This window comes from Carassius carassius, chromosome 40, assembly GCF_963082965.1.
Source record: "Carassius carassius chromosome 40, fCarCar2.1, whole genome shotgun sequence".
In the NCBI taxonomy this organism is placed as follows: Eukaryota; Metazoa; Chordata; class Actinopteri; order Cypriniformes; family Cyprinidae; genus Carassius; species Carassius carassius.
The window spans coordinates 18638111-18651897 of record NC_081794.1 but is presented as its reverse complement, the minus strand read 5'-3'; the positions used below and the strand labels follow the sequence as shown (position 1 = coordinate 18651897).

Genomic DNA, 13787 nt, shown 5'->3' with positions numbered 1-13787 from the left:
AAAAGAGCATTCTTTCCTTCGGCGAGGCTGCTGCGAGTCAGTCGAAAACCAAACAGATCACCTACACCCAGAATCAGTCAGACTGCAAGTGCACACCTCTGACTCACACATGCAAACCACATCCCTTCCTCACACGCTCGCAATCAAGTCCGTTTTCTCCTCTTTCTGCGTAACGTCTGGCAGCTAAACAAGGAGTCCTCTTAAGGTACAAAATGAAATCATCTTGAGAGCTTTAACGACACCCTAAAAATTATAGTCATTAGGACTAGATCAATGTGACTAATCTAAACCACTTGTTAGGCGCTCCTACTGAAAGCTAAGCGAGGATTGATTGGTTTTCACTTAAATAATTAACTAATCACAAAGTTTGGAATTCAATATGGCTTTTGATTTCTTCTCAATATTTTCTCAGAGGGAGTCATTTGAACCCTTCATCGTTACTTTGTAGTATAAGCTTACGCCCCATTGACGGTTAGGTTTAGAGGTGGACCTCAATGCTTACTTTTTCTAAAAAAATTAAATTTTCATATGAATCACATCATAAAAGTCACACAAAAAGGCCACCTTATATAACATTTATGTACTGTTTCTCATGAGAAAAGCACTGCCATTTGATAAACCATAAACCATTGCATAGACATTTCTTTTTAGATAAACTTGCCTTACAGAAAGATGTTAAATAGCAAACTGTGATGATAAAAAGCCAAAGGCACTTTGTGTGCACAGTTCTTAGCTCTAGAAATTCAAGACACCAAGGAAATAACTTAACTCATCAGTGCTAATAAATGAGGTAATGCCATAAAGTGCCTCAGAGCGATGCCTTGTTGGCCAGTTAATGGAATATAATGACTTTCCTCAGCTTGTTTGTCATACAAACGCACAAAACTGTGTTAAGACAGTTATGAGCCTGCTGAGGTAACATTAATGCTTGCCAAAACTCATAAATTCTAATATTATGCAGGATCTATCGCGTTGTCTTCAACAGCCCTAGCGGAATAAAAGCCCTTTAATTTGTAGCTATCGAGCTATCAGCATAATTGGGACTTCAAAATAAATAAAATAAATTGCGTGTGTTTGGGAGTGGTTTTCTCGATTTACCTGATCTCCAAAGATGACAACTTAAAGCTAGAATTATTTATTAATATTGTGTCGAATACGTTGTTTTCAAACCTAAGACAGCGCCCGGCGGCGTTCGCCGTGGCGCGTCCTACCTGAACAGGTGAATGCCATCCAGGTGAGGCAAAGGACTTGCATTTGAGTTTGAAAGGATATGGATTGCAAACCATTTTCAGACACCAACTCCTTGGGCGCGTGGTCTGCTTCAGATAGAAAAACACAACCGGTGCCAAAGACGGATAGGGCAAGGGTTCCCCGTCGCAAGCGGACGCCTCCTCCGCTGCTGCTCCGGCTGCGCTCTCCCGCCTCTCGCCTCCATCAGACTCAAGCTCACTGCGCTCCCCGCCACCGGACAGGTCGTTAAGTCGTATAAAAGTCCTTGGAAGAGAGGAGCTACCCTCTGCTTCCCTCAACTGATGGTCCTCGGAGATATTTCCTCCATCTTCAGCCATCATTCACCCCCTTGAGGAGAGAAAACGCATGCATTACCAGCTGTACAATAGAAAAAGAAATCTGATTTTACGCAATTATGATTTTTTTTTTACAAAACATAAAAAATGAAAAGCCATGATAGAAGAGCGTACATGTCTATTTACACGTTTGTAAATAAAATGGTTCTTAATGAAATGCATTAAGAATAAATGTATTTTGAGTTTATTCTTTATTAACGTCGGTGCATTTGAAACAAAGAAGAGCCTATAGCTACAGTATATAAAAGGCAGGACTTTTGAGACTATTAAGATTTTACAGGCTGGTATTCAGTGATGAACTGATGGAACTGTACTAAGAAAAAGACAACAACAAGCCACACATACAATTCGATATGGTACTTTTGGTGTCCTATCATTAAATAAATAAATATTTGATTAAATAATAATAATTCTACGTTGTAAATAAATGCCAATTATGACTTACTTTTTAACTTGGTACTACATTTTAATGGTTACACAACATATAATGATTAGGCAAATGAGCGTGGTGATGTTTAACAATAATTCAGTCAAATGTAATAAATGCACTTTAAATTTCTTACCTTTAATTGCTTCTGACAGTATGCCCAAATCGAGCTTACTCATCGCATGATCATCTCGGTTTCAAAAGCAGTCCAAATGATGGTATTGAACAAGATCAGAGGGAGCTCGCAGGCTGTGTTTCCAGGTGGCAGGTTTATGGGTATCTCAGTGACTTGGACATCATGCATTAAGATTTCAACATTGTATTTCGATGACTAACAACCAGATCAAAACAAGGCAGGTCCTGCAAAACTGCTTCCCAATCCTGAATTGTGCGCTTCGCTCGTTTTCTCCGCGTGCGCGCACTTAAAAGTAGGCTAATGATCAAAGATTACAATTTCATGTTTTTTATTATTTTCTATTATATCACCGCAAGATCTACTGCTCAAAAGTATTCACAAGAGTGACAATTATAGATCCAATTAGTAAAATCCTTCAGAATCTTTTCTAAAGGTGCAAGCAGTGATTTCTGTCTGCATATGAAAAGGAAAAGCTTAAGCTCGAGCTGAAAGGATGCGCAAGAGAGCTCTCTGTGCTGAAGTCTTGTCTATTATTGCGAAAATACACAAGTCTCCAATGATTCTCCCAGTCGGCAAAACGGTCTATAGCACGAATCCGCTCATGCGAACCACTTCACAGCTGGATTCGCGTTCAACTTCCAATCACCGCCCCTTGAAGGCGTGTCCACCAATCAGAGACGACAATAACTCTGCCTCTCTTTTGATTGCATTAAAGAAATGTCAATCAACACTGTACTAACATGTCTGGTGAAACAGCTGGAACCTTATTGTTTACACTGAACCAATAAAACTAGGAAGAGTTTGGGACCGGACCAAACAGACTATATGTTTCGAACGTGTTTATTATGCAACGACATTTTATGTCAAGAAACAGAAAGGAAACTATATATATAGGCTATGTGTGTGATGAGAACGACCAGTGCAGGAACCAGTTCAAACTTGTTAACGTCAATGACCCCTTTCTAAAATATAGGTAGCTGTACATTTCAATGAATAAAGACCCACAGTGTGAGGGGGATTAAAAAAAAATTATAAAAGCACAGTAATAAAACATTGTCTGGAAAATATTTACTTTGTTAAAAATTGAACTATTCCTCACATTATTGAAGTAGCTTGCTGTTAAATGTATTACAATGGAAAAAAAAATAGTTATATTACAATGGGGACATTTTCAGTTGAATATAATCACATGATTTCTGGAAGCAAATTTAGATAATAAAATAGAACTGTAAGAAATATTGTGTTGTGTTGAGTTAGTATATTGTCACGCCCATGGACTTTTTGTTGTATTCTTTCCATGTGTGCTCTGTGTGGCCCAGTTTTTCCCTCGTTTGATTATGTTAGTCAAAGACCTGTGTCGATCCTCTTCACCTGTCTGTCCTTTGTCAGCTACCCTACTTTAGTTGTAGTCTGTTCAATTCTGTTTTGTCCAGTATTGTTGATGTTACCCTGTGTGTTAGACCTTTTTCTTCGTGTGGATTACCATTAAAATGACTTGTTGTAATCTTCACCTCCCTAACAGCAGTATTGTGATAAATATTTGTTTACTATGACAGCCCTAAAAAAATGGCTATTGTAAACTGTCTTTAAAATTGTACGGCCCCCGTGTCCCTGGAAGGACCCCCTGCCATTGTTCATTATCTCTGTCCTGCAACAGCAGTTTAAAAAGTTGAATCTTCCTTTCTTAGATTGGTACTTTTCATAAAACAAATCATAAAACATTTTGCACCACTATGAACAATATTAAAATAGGATTTAAATTTTTATTTATTTATTTATTTTATTTTTTTTAAGTATAAGGCACCCAAAATTATTTTTTACTTTTTTATTTATTTTGGTCATTTACTCACCCTCAAGTTGTTCTGTAAATCTGTATCAGTTTCTTTCTTCAACTGAACACAAAAGAAGATATTTTGAATAATGTTGTTAACCAAATACTTTCTGTTCCCGGTTGACTTTCATAGTATTTTTCCATAAGTCAGCAGGGACCAGTAAGTGTTTAGTTTCAAGTGTAGTTTAGTGCAGTGAATAATGACAGAATTTTCATTTTTGGATGAACTATCCATCCCTTTAAGGCAGTTTAATAAAATTACCATAGTTTAATATAAATGACTTTTACAGCCAGTTTGAATCTAATAAAAAAAAATTAGGGCAGTAACTGAGTTTAAGTAAGTAGGTGGAAATGTTAAAGTCTAGTCTACATGACTGGAGATTTTTAAAACTATTAGATTAAAGCCCAGAGGTGATGACCCAAAAGCGTTTCTCGTTAGCGGAAGTGAAATTCTTAAAAAAGTTGTCATTGATTACAATGTACTTGACACTACGATTTAATAAGATGAAACGCTGGCATGGGGAATATATGACAAGTTATAGTACTTGAAATGTCTTTGTTTTTGTATATTCTACCATTTAAACAGGATGAATGTGTCCTCCCAAATAACATTTCTATCTTTAACATACAATAACAGTTCAGTACATTATCTAGGACATTATCATTTATTAGTGTTAGTTATTTATTATCAAGTTATTGCAGATAAGAACAACTAAAGATAACTGCATGTTTAATAAAATATTTGAAATGTTGTTCCAGAGGTACGTACAGTAGCTCCACAGTACTTCACAATGTGTGGCTGCACATTATGAAACACCTTGTAACACAGAGGTAGAATGTCTTTAATCATGTCTATAAAATATGATCAACTGTAAAAGACCCACTTTCTGCACAGCATTGCTCTACTTTACATTGAACTTTAAAGTGCAATAGCATGTAAGAGTGGGTAAACCAAGTTTCCCTTCACTGCCACCTATGGTAAAACAATAAAAACACATCAATGAGTGCACAGAGAAAAAAAATGTAATTGACCAAATACAATATTGATGCAATACAGTTTTGCCAGCTGCAATAGAAATAAGTGATGTGTTGTAAAACATGATTTAAATAGAAAAGAAAACAATATGCTCACAGCAGAAACATACAGTAACTGTTGTGGCAGCAGCACTTATAGAAAATAATTTACACAAAGAAAGTGTACCGTATTACCACAGAAATATTCATTACTCCCAAGGTCTCTTCGGAAATGTGCAACTAGAAAAAAGTGTTAATAAAAACTTTATATTGCGTAAAAATAGTATAATATAAACTTCAGAATGGCTATGTCTAGCTATTTTATTTCATATGTTGATGTTTTATTTAGTCATTTATTTATTTTTGGTCAGAATATATTATATCCTATAAAATAAGGCAAGATGAAACTTTAATTAAAGAAATGCAGAATATAGCAATTAACCAATTTAAACCAATTTGCTGAAAACTGAAAAAGGATGTAAAGTTGTAATGATTCAACTTGTGTCTCTCTGTAAAAACAAGTCAATATTCTGCTTTCCAACTGAATTTTCAATCAAATTAAGTGATTAAACCCTTTGATTCCAATGACCGGTTACTAGATTATGCTAAAGTCATTTTATTGCACTCTGTCCAGCAAAGGTAATTATATATTGATTAATGGATTACAGCCTTCAATGGTGAAAGCCTGGCATACATATATATGCCATTAAAACTTTGTGTAGCATTTGAATTTATAGCCAGTGAAAGTTTATGAACTCCAGAGAATCTAATTCTAACATTTTCACCACTTTTTGGTCTACATTAATTTTACGGACATTTCTGTTCCCTCTAAAAACACAATGCAATGAAGTGTAAACAGACTGCAATAGAATGACTTGATGCAATATATAATTATTAATGCATTACCTTGGGGACTAAATTCTCTTTTATTGTTTCATTTCTGTGTTAATTAAGATATGCTTGATATCAAGCATTTTTGTTAAGTTTTATTTGTGGCACAGAAATAGGGGTGAGAGCCTTCAAAGCACTTTCTTTCATCTTCCTCTTTTGAGTTTCCTCCAGACGTCATTAGCAGAAGATCTTGACTGTAATGGGTTGTGCACTCGGTGTTCCCCTCTGGAAGAACACGTCCTGCCAACAAATTTGCTAAAGTTCCACCCTGATCCACTGGGGGTGAGGAGAAAGTTATCACAGGCTCTGAAATTAGAGGTCAGTATCTAAAACTGATTATCATTTTTTAGGAACATTACTTGAAAATTTATTTTTGTAATCCATTTAAAAATTTATTCTATACCTGATATAATAAAAACATGTTCCTCTGCCTTCTGGCAGAACAAAAATATTGAAATACACCTCATCTATTCAAACAGTCTGCATTAAATCTTTGTCATTGTAAATTCACTCAAAACACATGGAAAAGAAAGTTTTTTTTTTCATAAACTCATTTGATTGTAATGACAGAATATATTTTTGTTTGACAACTTTTCCATATTATGTCTCAAATATTTGGCTTGCGTTAAAGGAGAATCAAATATATAAGCCATATGCTTTGGCAAGACCACAGCAAAATGGAAAATATTTCATTTCAGAGTTTTGACTTTGTGTGTCTTTGTATAAGGTTACCCACTATAAATGCTAGATTTTACTTAGTTCTAAATTCATTCATTCTCTGATAGTCATCATAGCCTAGATATTAAAGATTTAATATTAAGTTAGAATATCAAAATATACCCACCTTAAAGTTTGGCCATTATTGTAGCCTAAAGCTTGTCAACTGATTTATTTCTCCATGTCAAAAATGTCAAATCTGTCTCATCAGTTTTTTTCCTCCAAATCCAATTTGAGATTTAGATGATGAGTCTGGTAACCCTAGTGAGAAACGCAGAGCCATCTATGACAGCGAGAGAACAGGAAACTGGGTGTGTGGCTGGGTTTTCCTAACCTTTGACCTCTGTCTTTCCTTTCTCCTCACTGCTGGACTTAAGCGGAGCTTCTCACAAGAGGGCTCAGCTGGGCTTTATAAATAAGCGCAGAAAGGTCACAACCTGCCTCCATCTGACAGCCCTTACACCTACTTTGATAAGACTGGGTAAAATAAAACTAACCTGCTGGTTTTCATCAGAGAGAAAGGAGGACATCCATTCTGATTCTTACAAGCATCATCTCAAGATCTGTCGTATAGATTGTATTTCTAACAGTCATTAAATCCCTTTAGTCATTACATTAAAATAGACCCTGATAGGAATAAGTAAATACAAATGTGTGGGAATGAAATATTAAACTGAGTTTAAATTATCTTATAATTTTATGAAGACTGCTTTCACTACAATCGATATGAGATTTAAGTTGAGTCCCACAATGCCTGTTTCGATCTCAATCTCAAGCTTTGTGTTTTGATCCTGAATGATTCAGAGTTACTGAAAAATATAAGTTGAGTAAATAATTCAATGACTCATTTAAAATGACAGTTACAGATGAATGAGTTAATGATTCACCAATAAAGACAGTCTCTTGGTTCCAGTTACTGGTGGAACTATGTAACCTAGAGAGTCAATAAAAAATCCACACCAATAATTCCAGTAAAACATGTAAACACTGCCAAGGGAAGTGTTTAAACAGTAAAGTCCCAATGCTGTTAAGGACCATTGACACAAAACACATTTTTGTTTTTAAATATACCAGATGCATGGCAGTGAAATAAAATTACAATATATAAAGCTGTGTGTGTTTTGTTTTTTTTGTTTTTTAATGTGAGCACCACATTTTTAGAACACGGTGTCATGAGAAAGTGGTTAATGTTTCTGTACCCCATTGACTTCCATAGTATATTTTTCCATTCTAGTGAAATCAGGAGGGACAAGCGACTGTTTTATTACCAATATTCTTCAAAATATTTTATGTTCATCTAAAGAAAGAACAACTCAAACAGGTTTATAGCAACTTGAGCAACTTAAAACATTGTTACCTAATTTGTAATCTAAATTTTTCCATAGACTATTACAGCACAATGTCACACCTTCTGTTAGCACCTGTTAGTCCCTATTATAACAGCACTCTTAAGAATCCTGCTTGATTGTTTGTATCTGGTTGCTGAATTCCACAAGCAGCCAATCAGAATCAAGTATTCCAGAGAGCCTATAGCCTAATAAGTAAATTCATCATATCAAAAGTCATTAAATGCATCTAATTCCTGAGATTGGAAGTTAGTTTCATTCACATTCCAATTTTATTACACAAATAAAAATATGTTGTTCTGTATGTATTTAGACACCTAGGCCAGAGGTGACCCTGAAGATTGAATAAATGCTCTCAGTGCAGGTGCACAGAATAGAATCAATAAGAGAGAGAAAACCATTAGAACTGAGAGTTTGTATTTGTTCACCAACGTCTTTATGATTTTTTTTTTAGCAGATTGCAAGTGTCAAAAGGGATAAGACAGTTTGAGTGGTAGACAGATCTATTATGCCAAGATTGTGAGTTTGATTCCCAGGGATCACATATACAGACATGAATGATAAATACTGTATGTATCTTGAATGGATTGTAAGTTATAATTCTTTAAAATTCTGCCTCCACAGGTTTTGAAACAGAGTATATATCTGTCCGTGGTCAGTTTCCTGCTGTCTTGAGCTTAACCTCAGTCACCATTGCGTGACTCCTTGAGCCCGAGCGTGGGGCTGCCTTTATGTAAAGCACTCTATGATTTATCAAAGTAGAGCGATAGAAATCACCAGGCAGGAATGTAAATTGGAAGCAGATCAGAGAGTCAGGGCAGGCTGAGCAGATGTTATAGGTACAATATAATCTACATCACTCACACACTCTCCACAGCTCTGAGATACATATGTATGATTTGGTGTTATTGCACATAACAGAAAAATCTTGAACAGGCCTCCTACATTGAAAACTACCCATTGCTTTTAAAAAATATGTTATTAGCCTGTAGAATGTTTTGGTGTTTATGGGAGCATTTACTGTATAGTGGCATAAAATGGTTGAGTTTTGAATAAACCTAAAATGAAGTAAGAAAGAGGAAATAAGTCAGTTTTGTGTTAAAATGATTTTGAATGTGGTCAAAGTAGTGTACAAGGCACGTGAACTTCCAAACAAAAGCCATATTATCGTACGTTATGGTTGATGATTTGACGTTGATGTTGAGACCTTTGAGCACTAATGATAAAAAACATACAAAAGCCTAAAAAGACAAAGGATTAATGCTATTCTGTAGTCAATCTCATCAACGTGAAAAAAAAAAGACTCACCAGCTGGTGCATTCATGGGGGATCTCTATAGGTGAATGTGATAATTTCCGCAAAACAAGAGATTTTCAAAAATAGAAAGATGATCTATATTTTAAATATAGATCTCAGGGTCCTGACTATTGCCTCCTAAAATGAAAATTTAGGAGCTAAAACTTTTTTGACCTATTACAGAATCACTCTCTTTAAGATTAAAAATAAACAAAAAGTTAATCACATGTTTTCATAAGAACAACCAGTCAGATAGATGTAAGTTTCATAAAGTTATAGGCCTAGGTCCAATTTGAAAAAAAATGATTCATAGTTTAGTAAGTGGGTCAGTTACAATCTAAGAAATGGTTAAGAATGATTCACTGACAGAGTTGGGGTCTGATTCAAATGGCACAAGTACAAGATTGTCAGGTGAATCTTTTTAAAAAAATTTGAACCAGTTCATTTGTTTGTGAATCAGAAATGAGTCACACTCTGTTCGTTGCTGCCAGTTGTGAGCATTTGTTATAACTATATCAGATTTAAAAAAAAAATATTTTATATATATATATATATATATATATATATATAATTCTATTTTAAGGAGCTGAAAATAGACTGCGCCATAGACCAGCTCAAACCTGGTCTAAAGTCTGGCAATGTTTTTTCTTTGTTATTTAAAGAGTGTTCAAGCTGCTTATTAAACACAGGGACACACAGCAGCATAAATGCCTACATGTCATAATGGCAGTGTTGGGAAGGTTACTTTGGAAATGTAATAGGTTACAGATTACAAGTTACCCTGTTTAAAATGTAATAGTAGTGTAACTTTTTCAATTACTTTATTAAAGTAATGTAACTAATTACTTTTGAGTACTTTTTGATTACTTTCTAAATTTGTGAAAATTAAAGAATAATAAATAAAAGCATATACATCAACTAAAATACAGTTATCTAATAAGCATGTGACGTATTCTGTGTAATAAACTCCTGAAACATTGGTGTTTTTTTTAAACTGCTGTCTCTGTATATGATGATTTTTTTTTTTTTCAAAATAAGTAAAATGCTCATTAAGTGACACAAAGCAGTTCTAGAAATTATGTTTATGTGCTCGTGTACTCCTATATTGAGGCAGCAGAGGTTGAAAACACTGCAAGCTTCAGTAGGCCTATAGTAAATGAAACCATGTCTTTGCCATTAATTTACAGGAGGGGCGGACTGGGAAAAAATTCAGACTGGAAAATCCAAACTCACACAAACAAATTCATGGACAAAACTATTTTTTTGTATGGACCTGACATAAAAAAAGGTTTAAATCTTTAATTTGGGGACATGCAAAATAATTAAAAGTTCTCTCCTGAACTGCACCTTCACTTCCATTTTTCTCTTCAGTCTCTTTATTTTGCCCTGTTATCCATCTCTCTCATGACTTTAATACTCAAGATTGAACAAAACTATACTTTACAATACAATACTCTAGAATACTACAATATCTTTATAGAAAAATCCTAATACTGTACACCAGTCATGTTTTTCCCTTACAAAAAATTACCATGCTTTTATTAGCCTATATAAAAGTAAAATAACCTTGTTTTTTTTTCCAAATGGATTTGTATTTATTTTTAAATAAATATATTTGTAAAATAATTTTACATTTTTGGTTATCACAGTTAAACAATAGTAGGCTAACCATTTCTCTGGATTTATAGTTAAATATTAAAATGTTAATTTTCGTAAGGGTTGTGTTGTTGTCTGTCGTAGCTCCCCCTAAACCTATAAAAAAAAATCTGATTTTTTTTTCAGCTAAAATACTACTGTAACATTACAACTGATAATAATGATGTCCTTTATATAGTATTTTGAGTGATGACTGATGAGCAACGTGCTGCTGCTTGATTAAATAAATAAAAAAACAAAGATCTCTCTCTCTCTCTCTCTCTCTCTCTCTCTCTCTCATTGATGATTACTCTGAGTCTGATCCAAACCGTTTGGCGGAGGCGCGGAGAGCGCGCGAGTCACGACTAACACTTCATGACTTATTCGAGATTTAATTATCAAATGGCGGATTCGCAAATGATCGCTTTAGTACATTCGGCAGGCAATTGTACAATAATGATATTAAATAGTGGGGCAAAATCGTCTGCCAGGCCACCGGGAATTGTCCCGTTTCTCCCGGTGTCCAGTCCGCGCCTGATTTCCACAGACACGCAGAATGTTCAAGTCATATATTGCATTTTTGGGGCTTTATATTCACAGACACTAGTCGATGTCATGTTTTGATTCAAGTGTACTGACCTACTTTTGATTTAGTCATCCAAAATGTGGCATATTCCGTCCGCGTTAGGCATTCCGTTTTTATGACTGGATTCTACGAACCAGACTGTATTTCTGCATCCCGGAAATTATTAGGGCGGTATGTCTCAGAATAGTCAGTGCAATTTGGGAAATAAATCAGTTAAATCTGTATGTGGATGTGTGTAAATATTCAAATGTAATCCCCTTTGTAATCGTAAAAAAATTTCATAAGTAACTGTAATTTAATTACTCATTTTTTCTTAGTAACTGTAACTAATTACAGTTACAATAATTTTGTAATTAAATTACGTAACGCCGTTACATGTAACTAGTTACTCCCCAACACTGCATAATGGATACTAAATAGCAAATCCGTCATGGCACGAGCGCAACTGGCTCTTAAAGGGAATGGAAGATGAAAATCTGATTGGTTAATTGGTTAACACGCATTACTCATTAAGAGAATAGGGACAACCTGTTTAGACCATGCGCCCTGGCGCGCCTACCCTTTTTCCGTCGTTAAAATAGCAAAAGTGGATTTGGACACGCCCTGAGTGCACCTGCACCGTGCGCTTTACACTTTGCAGTTAGATCGTTAAAATAGGGCCCATAGTCTGGAGCCCAACAATATTATTATTTATATTTATTTATTTATTTATTTATTTTTTGCAGTTTAAATTTTAACAAAAAATCATGAGAATTATGGAAGCTTGTTTATGCAATAGGATAAAAAATAGTTAATTTCAAATTTTATCTCTGTAATTCTTAAATTCTGAGTTTTTTCTTAGAACTGCAAGATAAAAAAAAAAAAAGAAATGTGATATAAAAAGTCATAATCAGCTTTTTTATTTTTATTCCATGGTGGGAAAAAAAAGAATCTGAATTGTGATATGTAAACTCAGAATTTAACACATTAAACTTGAGAGGTCAGATTTCTAAGGAGAAAATTCAGAATTCCGTAAACATACATTTATGAGTTTATAACTTAATTATTATATGCACAATTATGAGAAAATGTCAGAATTTCAAGATAAAAACTCATAACTAGAAAAAAAAAAAAAAAATAATAAAAATTGAAAAACTGAATTATCAGGATAAAAGTAACAATTACCTTTTTATTACATGGCGGACACAAGCTTCATTTGAAAACAAAACCAAGTTTTTATTAATGTTTTATCAACATTTTTAGAGGTGTTGATAATAGTAAATCGGAAGCATCTAAGGGTCTGGAGCTCTGCATTTTACAGAACACATTTTCTCATGTATTCCCTTTAAACAAATTTAGGCTACCATATCTACACAGAAATGCAATAAAACCCCACTGCCCTGCTATCAAGCTCTAAGAAACAGGCTACAAGCGAAAGATGGTAAATGAGTGTAAGGAAGGACGTATTAGGGCAACAGCTTGATCTATGACTCTGTATCCCTGTCTTATCACTGAAGGTATATTCTCTCATTGCATGTAAGTTGGTATGAAGGCAGGGAAGCAGTGATTCGGTCAGAAAAGATATGGAGAGGAAGTGTTGCCAAAAGAAGTGATTTTCTCCTGGAGATCCCTGCGTTTGATTAGCCGAGTCATTTCAAGCATATCTTCAGATCTTCTCTCAAGGACAAGCCAACACTCTGGGGAGCTGAAATGTGCATGCATTTCTCTCGCACATCGAACAAGCCCGACTGAGTCATAATATTTGCCAACGATGATAAGAGGGTCTAGATAAAATTCTTAAAAATAATTTCCTCCTTATTTGTACAAAGGGCATCGGCTGGTTTTAATTGCTGCGATATAATGTCCAAGCGAGCACATCAGGAAAGAATGCTGGTCGCTTGCGTAGTGAATTCGTTGAGCTGAGCATGAGTTCATGAAAAGCTTATGAGAGTGCTCTGTATTTCTCTTGAAATTTAGATGGAGATGTAGTGTTGTGTTCACAGTTGTGTCTTTATTCCTTAGAGTTTAGAAATTTTTACTTTTTATGTATATTTATATGTATATAAACTGTATTATCAATTGCATTCATTTTAATGATAGAAACTCTGTTTTTCACTCATCATGATTCAGCTTTGCCATCACAGGAATTAATTACACAGTTATTGTCCAGTTTTCTACTAAGCTACCTGCTATAGCTCAGTAAACTTCCCACTGGAAGGGTTTCAGCATAAGCATGGCGGATACAACTCGAGCCTCTTTTTGAGCATTTATTGAGTACACATACACAGCTCGTCATATGTGATGTTTAGCTCGTCAGTTAACTAATCAGTAAGATCGCTAGGT

General features: G+C 34.8%; 1 protein-coding gene across 1 annotated transcript in view; it reads right to left on the bottom strand.

The window, feature by feature from the left end:
* The window catches only part of cacna1g (calcium channel, voltage-dependent, T type, alpha 1G subunit), a 224892-nt gene extending 223492 nt beyond the window's left edge, over positions 1-1400 (bottom strand). Inside the window, exon 1 of the mRNA XM_059532382.1 lies at positions 1274-1400. Within this exon, the coding sequence (XP_059388365.1) occupies positions 1274-1286 (13 nt within the window). The 5' untranslated portion in view covers positions 1287-1400. The remainder of the gene's footprint in view (positions 1-1273) is intronic.
* Positions 1401-13787: the final 12387 nt, after the last annotated feature.